The sequence below is a fragment of the Hydra vulgaris genome, chromosome 09, assembly GCF_038396675.1.
Source record: "Hydra vulgaris chromosome 09, alternate assembly HydraT2T_AEP".
NCBI classification, from domain to species: domain Eukaryota; kingdom Metazoa; phylum Cnidaria; class Hydrozoa; order Anthoathecata; family Hydridae; genus Hydra; species Hydra vulgaris.
In genome coordinates, this window is record NC_088928.1 from 16,002,190 (window position 1) to 16,017,048 (window position 14,859).

General features: G+C 28.1%; 1 protein-coding gene across 2 annotated transcripts in view; it reads left to right on the forward strand.

The window, feature by feature from the left end:
* LOC100214211 (exportin-1) overlaps positions 1-14,859 on the forward strand; it is a 63,976-nt gene that overhangs the window by 36,965 nt on the left and 12,152 nt on the right. For both annotated transcript variants that reach the window (XM_065804842.1, XM_065804843.1), the window contains exon 24: positions 2,632-2,902. In XM_065804842.1, coding sequence (XP_065660914.1) covers positions 2,632-2,902 — 271 coding nt within the window. The remainder of the gene's footprint in view (positions 1-2,631; positions 2,903-14,859) is intronic.

Sequence of the window (14,859 nt, forward strand, 5' to 3'; positions counted from 1 at the left end):
CGATATATTTTTGTAAGATGTTGTTTTTGGTAGGTGATTGTCTAAATATTAATTTTAATTTGTATACTTTTTTTATGATTGACCAATAATGAAATTTATTTAGTTCAATTTTAGGTCTTACCTTTTCTGCCGTCATTGAACCTGTTATTCGCACTAAGCCTAAACTCCAGAAAAAAATTACCAAAAAATCTATTTCTACTAATCAATATGAATACAAAAACCAAGAAGTCATGAAAAACTACTTTACACTTTCTTATGTTGGTAATATATCTATAGAAACCAAGAGTTTAAAATTTATCATTAAAAAACATTGTAAATCTATAACATTTAATTTAGTTTTTACCTCTTTCAAAATTTCTAATATATTTTCACCAAAGGATCCTGTAGATTTCAAATCTTTCGTTGTAAATAAATTTGTATATTGCTTCTCGCCACCTCAAAACACAAATAGTTGAACACTACAGGAGAGACAAAAACTCACACTGTTTTTCAATATTGAATTTTGCCTCCAATAAATTCAAGCTTAAAGTTAAGGAAATTTTTTTCAGTCAATAGAAATATTCCAGAAAAAATAGTTGAATCATTATAAGATATCTTTTTTCACATATTGTTAAATAATTTTAACTTTTTTCTCAATTGTTATATATATATATATATATATATAGATATATATATATATATATATGTATATATATATCTATATATATATATATATATGTATATATATATATATATATGTATATATATATATATATATATATATATATATATATATATATATATATATATATATATATATATATAAAATAACAACTTTTTTATGGTACTTAAAGTTTCATGCCATTTGCGGCACTCATCAGCCATATATTTAAATCAAGAAAAATTCGCTTAAAAATACAATTAAAAAACCGTTACAAAATTCAAAAAAAACAATGGAATGAGTTCTGACGTCAAATAATAATAATAATAATAGTATTAATAATAATAATATGGAAAAACATCTTTTTTAATCGCCAGTGTCATATTGGGAAAGAGGGAATCTGTTTCTATGTCTACACTTCACTGTTTCTTTGTCTACACAATCTCACTCCTTTTATTCAATAAATTAGTATTTTTATAATATAGAATTTCATATTTTTAGGTGAGACATAATTTGCAAGATTTGCATGTTGGATTATATGCTTTACATCCCCTAAGAATATTCCACTTAACTATTGTTTGAAATAAGGTTTAAAAGTGCAGTCACTAAGATTTAAAGTTACGTCGAAGTAGTTGACAATTTTCATGTTGCATTGTATAGAAATCCGTAAGCCATTGCATTTAAATATTTCGGCAATATGCTTTTTTATTTTTTTCATTTGAGGGCTGCTTTTATTACTAAAAACTGCGAAGCCATCGTCAGGGTATAAACCAACCTCAAACTTGTTATAAAATTTTGAAATTTGAAAAAGTAGAAATATTTCTACCAGCATACAAACCTCTGCATCGTCGAATGCTCCCATAGAAACATCAAATAAACCACTTGATTGCTTTAAACCAAACTTGATCATTGTTAAAAAGCAAAGACTTTCTTGCATGAAAAATTAGTGATATATTCTCTTTATTTAATGTTAGGTGTTGCTTCGCGAAATTGATAGAGTTTTTAAGAAGTGTTTCACTGATAGAAGAGTAGAAGTCAATAATATCAAAAACTAAAAATTTATAAAAGTGTTTATCTTTTATGGCCTTAAACCAATAAATAACATTTTGAGTCTTTTTCCATTGATTTAATTGTAATATAATTCTTAGGTCTGTATTAATTTTAGAAAGAATATCTTTACTAATTCTACCAACCTCGTTTTCAGCAGGATTCAATAAACAGACAGTCGGATTGTTTTCAAAATTATCTTTATGGTCTTTTAAAGTGATAAAACAATTGGAAGATTAATGGCAATTTTATCGAAAACTTCATGATTTTTCAAAAAATGTTTACCTTCTAAGTTTACTTTATTTATTATGTTTGAGTTAGATAATTTGTAATTTGAAGTGATGGCATTTCTTAACAAGTGGTTATAATCATTTTTAGATAAATTGTAAAGATTAGTTGTTTTATCAGCATACGTATAAGTTAGATTAGATTTTCGAATATTGCTTATATCTTGTTTTAATTTATTGATGATTAGATGTTTTTAATTGTAGTTATAATAAAAATTGTTCTTACTATACTTTTATTTATTTATTTTTTGATACATTTTATGATTATTTCACTTTGTATTGATCACTCTCAAATCGAAAAAAATTGATTATTATTACATAATCATTACTATTTTTTATTATTAAAACATAATCAAACAACAATATATATATATATATATATATATATATATATATATATATATATATTGTTGTTTATATATATAGAGTGGTAGTAGTAGTAGTAGTAGTAGTAGTAGTAGTAGTAGTAGTAGTAGTAGTAGTAGTAGTAGTAGTAGTAGTAGTAGTAGTAGTAGTAGTAGTAGTAGTAGTAGTAGTAGTAGTTAGAATTTTCTTTTTATTATCTTCTTTTTTTTTTTTTTTTTACATCTTAATTGTTAATTAGTTGATTTTGATAGTAATTTAAAAATTTAATTTTTAAAAACATTTGTATTTAAGGATCAAGTTGTCACAGAACGTCTAATAGAAAAATGCATGTTTTTACCTAATCAAATTTGGGACGGTATAATTCAATCTGCAAGTAAAGACATCAACATCCTTCGTGATCCTGAAACTGTGAAGCAGTTAATGAACATTTTAAAAACAAATGTTAGTGCTTGTCGCTCTATTGGTCATCCATTTGTCATTCAATTGGGTAGAATATACTTGGATATGGTCAATGTTTATAAAGTTCTCAGTGAAAATATATCTTCTGCTGTTGCTCAGCATGGTAATTTTTTTTCATTATTCAAAATTCTTTATGTATAAAAGTTTTTTTAATATAAATATAAAATATAATTAAAAAACATTAGTGATAATTATTATTTATATTCAAACCAAACATACACAAAAATTGTTATTTGTTGTTGGTGTTATGAATCTTGTGGTTTAATGTGCACCCAATGCCATTCTCTTTGTTCTCTAGCAATTTATCTTGTCTTATGCCTGTTTGTCTGACAGTTGTTTTAAAATTAAAAAAAGTTAAATGAAAATTTTTTTTGTATGTTTTTACAATAATGTATTGGTTATTTCTTTTTACGGCAAAAAAAAAAATTTGTTAGAAATTTATTAAAATGTTTATTGAAAATAATTTTTTTTTCAAGATTAATCAACTAAATTTTTAAAAAATTAAATCAAAAAATTTTCTATTTACTTCAAGATTTAACAGCAACAAAATGCAATCCTCTCTAACTTTGAGGTAAATTAGAATCAACTAATTCTTAAGCCAATAATCAAATTAGCATCTGAAATTTAAAAAAATTATAAATAATGAGGAAATATCTAATAAAAAAACCTTCATAACAAAACTCATCTTACACAAGCATACAATAATAACAGTAGAAACTTATAAATTCATTTATAAATCTTTTATTGTATTAGTTTAAAAATTCTATTTTTTTAAATTTTTTTATATTGAAATTAAATCTGATGACCTCAAATAAGACAAAGATCTTTTCTATAAAATGGGTTTTCACTTTGCTCAGAACACATAACATACTTTCTAACTTTGGCAGCTAGAAGTTTTCTATCAGCTTTGTTTTGCGATTCGCACTGTTTTAGAACAAGACGCAGCTTATCTCCTGATCCCTAACTGGATGCAATTAGTTTTTCTCTAAATTCCTTATATTATGGTGTTATATTATGGTGCAAGCATTCTCCCTCTTCACTCAACAACTCAATTATTTTATGTTGCTTAACAAAAGTGTTACATTAAAAAAAAGCTCATGCATTCTTCCAGATATACTTTCCTTTAGAAAGCAAGTATAAAAATAAATTTGTAACTAAAAAGCTCACTCATTTCAGCATCAGTAATTAGAATCAGTTGCAACTTAAAAATAATAAATACGCATAAAAATTCTTAATTGCTCAATCATCTATAACACTACAAAGTTTATAGTGGTTTCTTAAGACTGTTTTGCAATGATTACCCACAAATAATGTATATGTATTATGGTAAACTTGTGGCTAAACCTTCATTTTATAAAAAACCTCAAGAAGAGCCTTCTCATAAAATCCTAAGTTTTTGTTTTTTTCCATCATCCTCACACTATCTGCAATCAATTAGAACTCTTTTCAAGAATTTTTTTGTACTCTTTTCGAGCAATTTTTTGAGAAATATAAATATAAAAGTTTGCTTCAACCTTACATACTAGACAATTATAGTCTTCTATACCACAATACATTCTTTTTAGAATCACCAATAATTTCAATTTATTGATGAAACCACACTTCCCCCAATCAGTATTTTGTAAGCTGATGCTTGCACAGATTCTTTGTTATTTACAGCTTTTTTTTCATTGGAGGAGTTTTGGGATGTGTGCTCTAATTATTTATAAACTTTCTGACCTATATGAAATTCGCCGAATGGTCACACATGAGCAGTGAACAGTCGCCTTCTACAGCTTTTTTTTTCATTGGAAGAGTTTTGGGATGTGTGTTCTAATTTCAAAATAATTATTTTACTTGCTAATCATCCTGCTTGAAGATTTTCGATGTTTACAAATAATTTACCTATTAAATACATAGCTTTTGCTTTATTAGAATATATATAACCTTTTTAGCAGCCCACATTTCACTCAATCTCACATTTTCACTATTAGATAACAATAAATTAGTCTGAGAATCTAAATTCTTACATTACTTTAGTTTTCTAATATAATATGGAAATCAGGAAATATGTGTTAGTGGTGTTGTGATTAAAGTTTTTAAACATAATATGCAAATCACGAGGTCATACATTAGTGTTGTAGTGGTAGCTTCATAAGCAAGAATTTCCAAGTTCGATCTCCACCACCTCCTTGATAGTACCACACAACTTGTTTGTCTGCGCAGCAGCCTTGTTCATTAAGGTTTGTGTTTCGGAGTTATAGAATTGAGAGAGGGTTGTAGCCACAACTAAAGAAACCTCAACTGTAGTGGCTTTCTCTGCCTTGGAAAAGGGAAGGTACTACATTCTCTAAAGTTGTTATTGGAGAAATTACAGAAGCAATAATTGAATTATGAAACTTACCTAGAGTTCTTAAGTTCCTATGTCTATCTTCACACAAGTTTGCATTGTTAGCGCCTTAGCGATAGATTGTAAGACAGACATAGCTTTTCAGAAATTTTAACTGAACTAGGTCTGTAGAAGTAGGAAAGTCATCTCTGTTAAACCTTGATGTCCTAGAACATCATAGATGAAATAAAAACCTCCAACCAAGAACAACTTTTTTTTTTACCATTTAGTTTAAGATTTGACTAATGAATGCTTTATATGTCATAATTCCCAAGAATAAAGACAATACTTTCATGACAATCTAAACCCTAAAACATATAAAATAAATGAACATTATACACAGATCTAGATGATTTAGAATTGACAACTTTAAAATGGAATTAATATGCTTCCCACCATTATTCTCGGAAAAAAGGAGCCATACCTCTTCGCCAAAACCAACAATAGAATTGAGAAGGTCGCGATTGAAGATTGTCAAAAATTTATTTTTTCATTATAATTTTCTTAATATAATTTTCAAATTCTTAAATTCATCTTCCCAACTATTTTTCTCTCCAATTTATAGTTTCAAAATTTCCCTCTCACTTGAAAACGTAGCTGTTAACATTAAAAATTGATGACATAATAATATAATACAAATAAAAATATATTTATTGACAAATAGATGCACGCAATAAAAGATTTAACAGCTTACCTGATATAAGTCTGATTATCTGTCTAGAAAGAATCTGCAAAATATTGAAAAACAGTGAAAATTGATCCCAAAAATTGTGAAAAAATAGAAAAGTGATCCCAAATCATTCAAAATATTATAACAACTTTTAATACTAATAAAAGATAGATAAAAGTGTACATACAAAAAAATACTCTTGTGAATTTTTAAAATTTTGATATTTATGCCCATAATGCCCACTTTCCCTGAAACATCTATGATTAACTAAAGTTCCTTAAAAATTTCTTCAAAAAAATTTCTCACAGTAAATATCTGTAAAAATATACATGTAATATATGTGATGGAAAAAAATGGAATGAAAATATTAAAAAAGTGCCTGATTATTTTTACGACTTCTAATACTCACACTTAAATATATATTAAGTCTTGTGATGAATAAAAATTAAATAACATAATTAAATAACAAAAACTCTGTTATGCAATAATTTGTTATTATTGCGTAACATTTATTATTACGCAATAGTTTTTGATGTCATAAAATTCTTTTTATTTGCTTTTTATATTTATTGACATTATCGCAATTTACTAAATTGCCGCCAAATAGTTTAATTAAATAGTTAACTCAAAACAATGTAGAAATGTTAACTCAAAACAGTGGAGAAGTGTTATGTAATAATACTATCAAATGTTTACTTTAACTTCTGCTTTTTTAAAAAGTAAAAATATTTGTTTATTTTTTTGACATTTGACTCAATTATGTTTTCTATATAACTAAATGAATAAAAATAATTTTTTTTTATTTCTTGAATATGTATTAACAGTTTTGCAAATAACAATTTTTTTTTATTCTTGAAAAACTTTAAATATTGCAAGAAAAAAAAAACAACAAGCAATAGTTAATTTTTTTACCAGCAATTTTATGTAAAATTTATGTATACATTTGTGTTATTGAAATGTATACACTTGTGTTATTGAAATGTAAACACTTGTGTTGTTTAAATATAAACACTTGTGTTATTTAGATGTGCTATCAACATTAGTGTAATTTAAACAACTTTAATGTGCACTTTGTACACACTTTTAAATAAACTAAAAAGGTGGAATAAAAGCCTTATTGGTTTGAAGGATAGACAATTCTGGTAAAAAAATAAAATTTGCTTATTGAACAATATATAAAAGTTGTTTTAGAATTTCAAGCCAATCAGGTTAAACCTAAGCATTACATGAGAAATAAATATTTTATATAGCCTAGCTTAATTTAGGCATACATGCTCTTAATGAATGGTTGCATCTGTCAAGTCATAAAATCAATCATTTAGAAAACAAACAACTAAATTTAAGCTAAGTAAGTTAAATGTAAAAAAAAAATTTTTAATGTTTTATTGCCGGTTGTCACTGTATTTCCAATACCTAAACAAATGTAACTTATATAACTAACATTAACAAATAAATATTCACATGCTTGCTAGATTATTTTGTTTAGATTAATTATTTTTTTAAGTTTGTGTTAACATTTCATTTATTTATTGTGTTAACATTTCATTCATTTACTTGTCAGAAATGCACAAGGGTGCATCCCTGACAAGTGGTGCTAGTCACTCTTTATCAGGCTCTCTAAAATGCCATTGGTGAATGCATTGTAGCCCTGAGAATGAAGTTTCACTTTCAGTTTACTACATGATTATAATTGGATCTAACAACATCGATGTTTTTTACTTTTCTGTCCTTACCATCTTTATGTATTTGTTTATATATATAATGATTGTATATTATTATATTGTGTGCTATGCACTATCAGAACGTGTATAGCACGAACAAATAAAGAGTAGTACTGGTAACCTGGCAGCGTGAGGTTTGTATATTTTTGTATATTAATGTTGTATATTTACATAGTTGTACGGCTTGTCTAACTCCAAAAACTCAGTCAGTTTATGTAACAATGTATTTCTACTTTAGAACAGATTACTTATTTCTTATTCTTTTTCCTTCCCATCTCTATAAAATCTTGACAATGTGTTGGGTTTTAAACTCAATAACTCTAGCAGAGAAGACAAAGAGTTAACCACTGCTTAATAACACTTATGTGTATTTTTTTATATGTTTATAAAGTTAGCCAAAGCAACTATGTTATACACTGTTTATTAAGCTGGGGTGAAAATAAAAGTTTGGTCTATCAAAGAATATCTTGTTGAGTCTAACTGTAAATGAACAAAGTATATTAAAAATAATAATATAAGACATGGGAAACTGCCCCATTTTGACCCTTAAACATCAGACAGGTCCCTAATATTATAGAAAAAATTTTTTTCAAAAGTATGTCATGTTGGGTCTCAAATGAAGCAAAATTTTATAAAAATTTTAAAAATAATAATCATGTTTTATAAAAACATCTCTAAAAAAAATTGACTCAAAAACACCGTGAAGAAAATTGATTTTTTTAATAATGTTAAACAATGGCAGTTTCAACGCATTTAAATGAAAACTAATAATCTTAATCCAAAATTATTATTATTTTTGAAATTTTTATAAAAATTCGCTTCATTTGAGACCCAACATGACATACTTTTAAAGAAATTTTTTTTCTATAATATTAGGGACCTGTCTGATGTTTAAGGGTCAAAATGGGGCATTTCCAGTAAAGCATTTTTATTTTTTTTAAATGCATCTGGTTTCATACATGATTTGGCAAATAAGTATGGTTTGTTGTGATGAAGTTCACACTTGTTTATTTTCACCCCAGCCTACTGTTTGTATTCAATGCTTTTTTGGACCTTGTCTAAAGACATTAGAAGAACCAGCCCAAATATGATAACAGTATTTCATATAAGGATATTTATATATAAATTAATAAATGCTGAATTGGTTTTCTAAGAACTTTTCATCAATATCATCTCTTGATTCCACTAGTTGTGTTCTACCTGATATAGTCAACAAACAGGTCGATCCATTGCTTGACATTTGTATCACTCCAGCTTCTGTGTCTAAAGTGATTTTCTGCTTAGACTCTTCTACAGCTTGTGGTCCAGACAACATACCTGTTATAGTCTTGCAGAAGTATTCTCTAGAGCTGTCAACTATACTTTCAAAACTATTCAACATGTGCTTATCAGAGTCTTGTTTTCCAGCCTGCTGGAAAGCGGCATTTGTTATCCATATTTTCAAAAATTCTGCAGAGCGATCTGATTCGTCTAACTACCGTCCCATTAGTCTTCTTCCTATCATAAGCAAGGTTTTTGAGTCTTTAATTAACAAACACTTAACCTCTCATCTTGAATCTAATAACTTACTGATCATCAATATGGATTTCGATCTTCTCGTTCTACAGCTGATTTGCTAACAGTAATAACCAATAGGTTATATCATGCATTAGATAAAGGTGGAGAGGTTAAGGCCATCGTTCTTGACATTTTAAAAACTTTTGATAAAGTTTGGCATACTGGTCTTCTCCTTAAGCTTCCTTCTTACAGTGTATCTGGTAACATCTTTAAGATTATTGAATCCTTTCTTTCCAATCGTAGTATAAAAGTTGTCCTCGATAGACAGCACTCTTCTTCATTTTCTGTAACTTCAGGGGTTCCTCAAGGTTCAATCCTTGGCCCTATACTCTTTTTAATTTACATTAACGATCTTCCAAATATTTTGACATCTAAGGTGGCATTGTTTGCTGATGGTACTACCATTTATTCTTGTCGTGATAAAAAGCCAACTCGCTCGGATTGCTTGGAGGGGGCGTTTGAGATTGAAAAGGATCTAACTTCTGCTACAACATGGGGCTCATAGTGGCTGGTGAACTTTAATTCAGATAAAACTCAATTTTTTTTCAGCCAATTGTAATCACAATAATTTAGATCTTCCTATATATTCATGAACAGTAATGTACTCGATGAGTCATCTACCCTTCATCTTCTAGAATTAACTCTTACTTCCAATCTTTCTTGGAAACCATATATCAAATCCGTTGCAAAATTAGCATCTGCTAAGGTTGCATCTTTTTATTGAGCTAGACACTTTCTTATTCTGGATTCTATTCTCTATCTCTATAAATCTCAAATCCATATTGAATACTGTTGCCATATCTGGGGCAGATCTTCTAATGATGCACTTTCTCTTTTAGACAAGGTGCAAAAACGCATTATAAACATAGTTAGAACTGCTCTTGCAGCCAACCTCCAACCATTATCATATTGTCGTAATGTTGCTCCTCTTTCTCTTTTCAACAAATACTATAATGGGTACTGTTCTAAAGAGCTAGCGTCTCTTGTGCCATCTACTAGAATTCATTCTACTGTTACTTGTCATTCAATTAAGTCTCATCCTTTTTCTGTAAGTGTTTCTAATTGCTCCAAAAACTCTTATTTGTCTATTTTTTTCCTTGAACATCAGTTTTTTGGAATTCGCTTCCTTCATCTTGCTTTCCTGATTTATATAATTTGCAATCTATTAATCATTATCTTCCTCTACAATTTTCATCTTTTCTCTTCCAGTAACTTCCAACTCTAATAGTGGTTGCTTGCAGCCTTGTTGGAAGCAAAAATGTTGAGAAAAAAAAATTAGCATTTAACATCTGATTTTTGTTTGAGTAAAATTCTCCAGCAATTGTTAGCCCTAAGTTGTCACATTCAAGATTAGCTGCCTTGTTGAAGCAATAATGACTATTTGTCAAAGCTGGAGTACACAGTTGTGTCAACAGCAAATAAAGCTACTTTAGAGGGGTAAGATTACTTTGGTTAAATATCTTTCATTAAGTATTTTTAAGGATAATTTTTATTATTTTGATAATTTGTTTCTTGTAAAAACAGACCATATCTAAGAAGATTTCTTAGTGCTGTTAACTCTAATACAAGAGTATCTTTTGCAGGATCTATATATTCAGAAAACTTTGATCCACTTGTTTTCATGTTCTTAATGATACTGATTCTACCATGATTAAATAGTGACATAAATTTTTAAGTGTGAAATATTTATACACATGTTTATCATATTACAAGTTTTTACTAAATCACTAGGAAAAAAAAATTACATGAAGTGTCTATGTGTGTGTGTATATATATATATATATATATATATATATATATATATATATATATATATATATATATATATATATATATATATATATATATATATATATATATATATATATATATATATATATGTGTGTGTGTGTGTGTGTAAATTATGTTAGTGCATTTTAGTACAAATAGAGTGAATAGCAATAATAAATTAGTAAAAAACACTTGTCTAACTTTTATCTTCTACTTAAAGTTTCACCATTGCTGGATCATCAGGAAGAGTACATCTTCCTGATGATCCAGCAAAGGTGAAACTTTAAGTAGAAGATAAAAGTTAGACAAGTGTTTTTTACTAATTTATATATGTATAAATAGATAGATATACAGTGGCTTGCCATATTATCTGACTTAGTAAAAAAAACTAAAAAAACACCACTAAAAACCTTTGCTCCTTGCATAATCTTTTTCTCTTTCATTATTTTTTACTTTGGAAATGCTGCCAAATTTGTTACTTCATTAGTAACAACATTGCTCATATCTTTTGCTGTCATTCTAACCATATTTTGTCAGTTTAAACAGAACGGTTGTGTGAAGTTTTCTTTCTACAAAAAAATTATTAGAATTTGTAATTATGAACATTGTTTATTTTATTAATCACAAAGGTATGTATATCTTAATACTCACATTTTTGAAACAAAAGTACATAAAATGATTTTTTTAATGGATAAGTACACAGTCTTATTAAATGTTTTTTCTTTATTTTTTGGGCAAATATTATCTTTTTTTAGCAAAGGGGGCATGTGATATTTCTCCACAAAAACTAGGTGAATTTGTGGATTATTAAAAAATACAAGCATGTCACAATATTAGATAGCTGAGATACTCAACATTTCTCAAAGCACAGTGAAGAGAGTGTAGCAAAAACTTGATTTTGACATACCTTTACAACTTGCTTGTAAATAAAGAAAACACCTTGTCAACTTATTGATCAAAATTGTCAATGAACAAGGAACTGATATTTCTCAATGGACAGTCCAGAGACATCTTAAAGAATTAGGTTTAACTTCATGTCAACTAGCATGTAAACCAAAGTTAACACCCATTATGGTGAAGAAATATTTAAACTAGGCAAAAAAAAAAACTTCACAGAGGATGACTGGAAAAAAGTAATGCTGTATAAAAATCTTTAATTGTAAAATTTAACTTGGTTTTAGTATCTTTCTAAACCTTATTTGTGTATGCTTTAGGTTTGTTTTTCTGATAAGAGCATTTTTCAGGTCATGAGTGACAAATCTAACTTTGTTAGAAGAGTAGGTGAAAAATTTCACTCAGATTGCATTGTACCAACCCTAAAGCATCCTACATCTGTCATGGTATGGTTGGTAAATAATTTTGAAGGTACTGGAAGCCTGCATATAATAAAAGGGACAATGAGGCAAGATCAGTATCAGGAAATTCTTAATGATAGACTAATATCACAGTTGGTACAATGGTTCCTAAATGAAGAAAAGTACATTTTTATGCATAATGGGACACTGTCACAAGGCTAAAACCATTTTAAAAAATTTGAAAGAAAAAAACATTGATGTCTTGGATTGGCTTGAAAATTCTCTGGAATTTAAATCTGATTGAGAATGTATGGGAGCTGCTTAAGCAGAAAATAGCCAAAATCACAATAACAATGAAGTATGAGTTGATTGAAAAACTGATATATGTGTAGAACCACAGTGTGGAGCTGCAAACAATGGTTAAAAGTGTATTATGAGTATGCCACAGCGCATACAAAGCATAGTTGCAGCAAAGTGACATCATACAAATGTTAGCTATTTAATTCTTTAATTTAATTTAATTCTATTTAATTTTTTAAAATTATTTTTTATTATTATCTGTTAAATATATGTATTTGTTTTTGAAAAAACATTGATTTTTATTTATCTATAGTAAAACCTCCTTAAATGATAAAAAATCCCCAAAAATCATATTTACTACTTAATTTTGTTTTTTTTCCTGTTAAGTCTGATAATTTTGCAAGCCACTGTAGACATAGATATATCTTCTATAGCCTATTTAGATAAGCATTTGTTCACTAGTTTTGCTTATCTTTATAGCATACCGTGCTTTTAGAAAAAGAAGAAAAAAACAAAGAATAATGAAATAAAGGATTGCTGCCTCATGCCAAGCCCTCAGTTGATGTAGCAGCACTCCGCTGCAAGTCAAGCTATTTGTCAGTCAATGTATGTAGTGAAGTCCCCAGTAGCAGGCTATTTCAGTATGATGTCAGAGTACTCATCTAAACAAGCAATTTAAGTTATATGTATGTGTGTGTATTTATATATATATACAGAGCGGGCTCTCAGGTATTTCTTAGTGTGTGCAAAAAAAAATGCCGCCTTAATTCTTAATTAGCCTTTTTAAAATATCAGAGAACAACAATCGGCATAAATGAATGAAATTTTCATCTTCATAGTGTTGATTGGGCAAAAGTTGCCCTAACAGCAGTTTATAACCTTTATACTTTTATATTTAAAATATTATCTAAAATGGTCTATTTAAGTAAGGTGAGTAGAGTGTTATATTTATACAAAAAAATGAAAGCAAAAATATAAAAATTCCTCTTCAAATCTCAATAAAGAGTCACTCTAATTAAAGAAAAAATCATTATTCCAAATTGGAAAAATAATTAAACTCATATTAACTTCTGGTATTTATCATTAAATTCATACACTATTGACTACTTTTTTATACATATAAAAAATGAAAATATAATCGAAATTTTAAGTTTAAAATAAAAGTATGGAAAATTTGAAAATTTATCGAAACCTAAATTATAATTTTTTTATTGTTTTGGAAGTGGCACTATGCTGGCTTTCTGGCTGAGACTTGAATTTGAGCAAATTCAAGTCTCAGCTCCCTCGTATTTAATGACTTTGTTGTTTTGCTCTCAATAGAAATAATCGAAAGTCCGTTCAGCTTATCTTGACTGATGTTTGATCGTAAATAGTTTTTGATCAACTTTAGTTTGGAAAAAGATCTTTCGCCTTGACAGTGACTGGAACTGTTAGTAAGATTCTCAATGCAATACAAGTATTGGGGAATATTTCTTCAAGATCACGTGTAAATATAAATGTTAGAACATCAAGTGGATTTTTTTTATCTGTTTTTCGTGACAACAAACAAAGTTCAGTCATCTTCAGAAATATCCTTTTCGTCTTTGTCGGTTAAAGTTTCTTCCAACAAATTACAATTATCACTCAATATACCTTCTTTCATGTTTTCGAAATTTTCGGAATTTCAAATAAGAACTGAAAAGGAGACATGGTTGTTCTAAAGTCTTCAAAACGCTGCTTCATAGATTTAATGGCACGGCTGAAAAGTATGTCAAGGAAATTTTTTTTGAATTTTGATCTGGAATCTAAAACAGGAACTTGGTTTGTTTCAACTTCGTCGAAAAACTTTTTTTTCTTCCTGACTCTTTCAGTTGACAGATCGGTAAACTCGAATGTTAGACCCGAAGTTGTTGCCAAAATTTTTGCTGTGGTAACGTACTCATCAAATTTAGTATGATTGTAACTGGATTCCAAAAATGCTACAGTGGATTTTAATACTTCAATGGAAATTTTGACATTTGATGAACTTGACTGAATAATTTTGTTTGTGCAGTTTATTTTGTTCAATACATCATGCTAAATAACAATTCCACTTATGAATTCCAAAGTATCCATTTTAGCAGCAATGGATTCAGCTGATAGTTTTGTGGCTCCATCGCAATCACTTTTGGCAACTTCACGCAATGCTTCATTACAGCTCTGATGTGACTCTCCCATCTTGTATCACTTAAAGATTTAACTGTAAGTGATGGACACTTCGATTCTAAAATACTCCAACGTTTTGTGGAACCGGAAAATAGTTATAAAGCTTTGAATAATTCCGAAAAGTGTCACAATTTCCAATCCAACTTTTACAGAATCAACAACAACAAGATTAAGTGAATGTGCTGTACAAGAGAC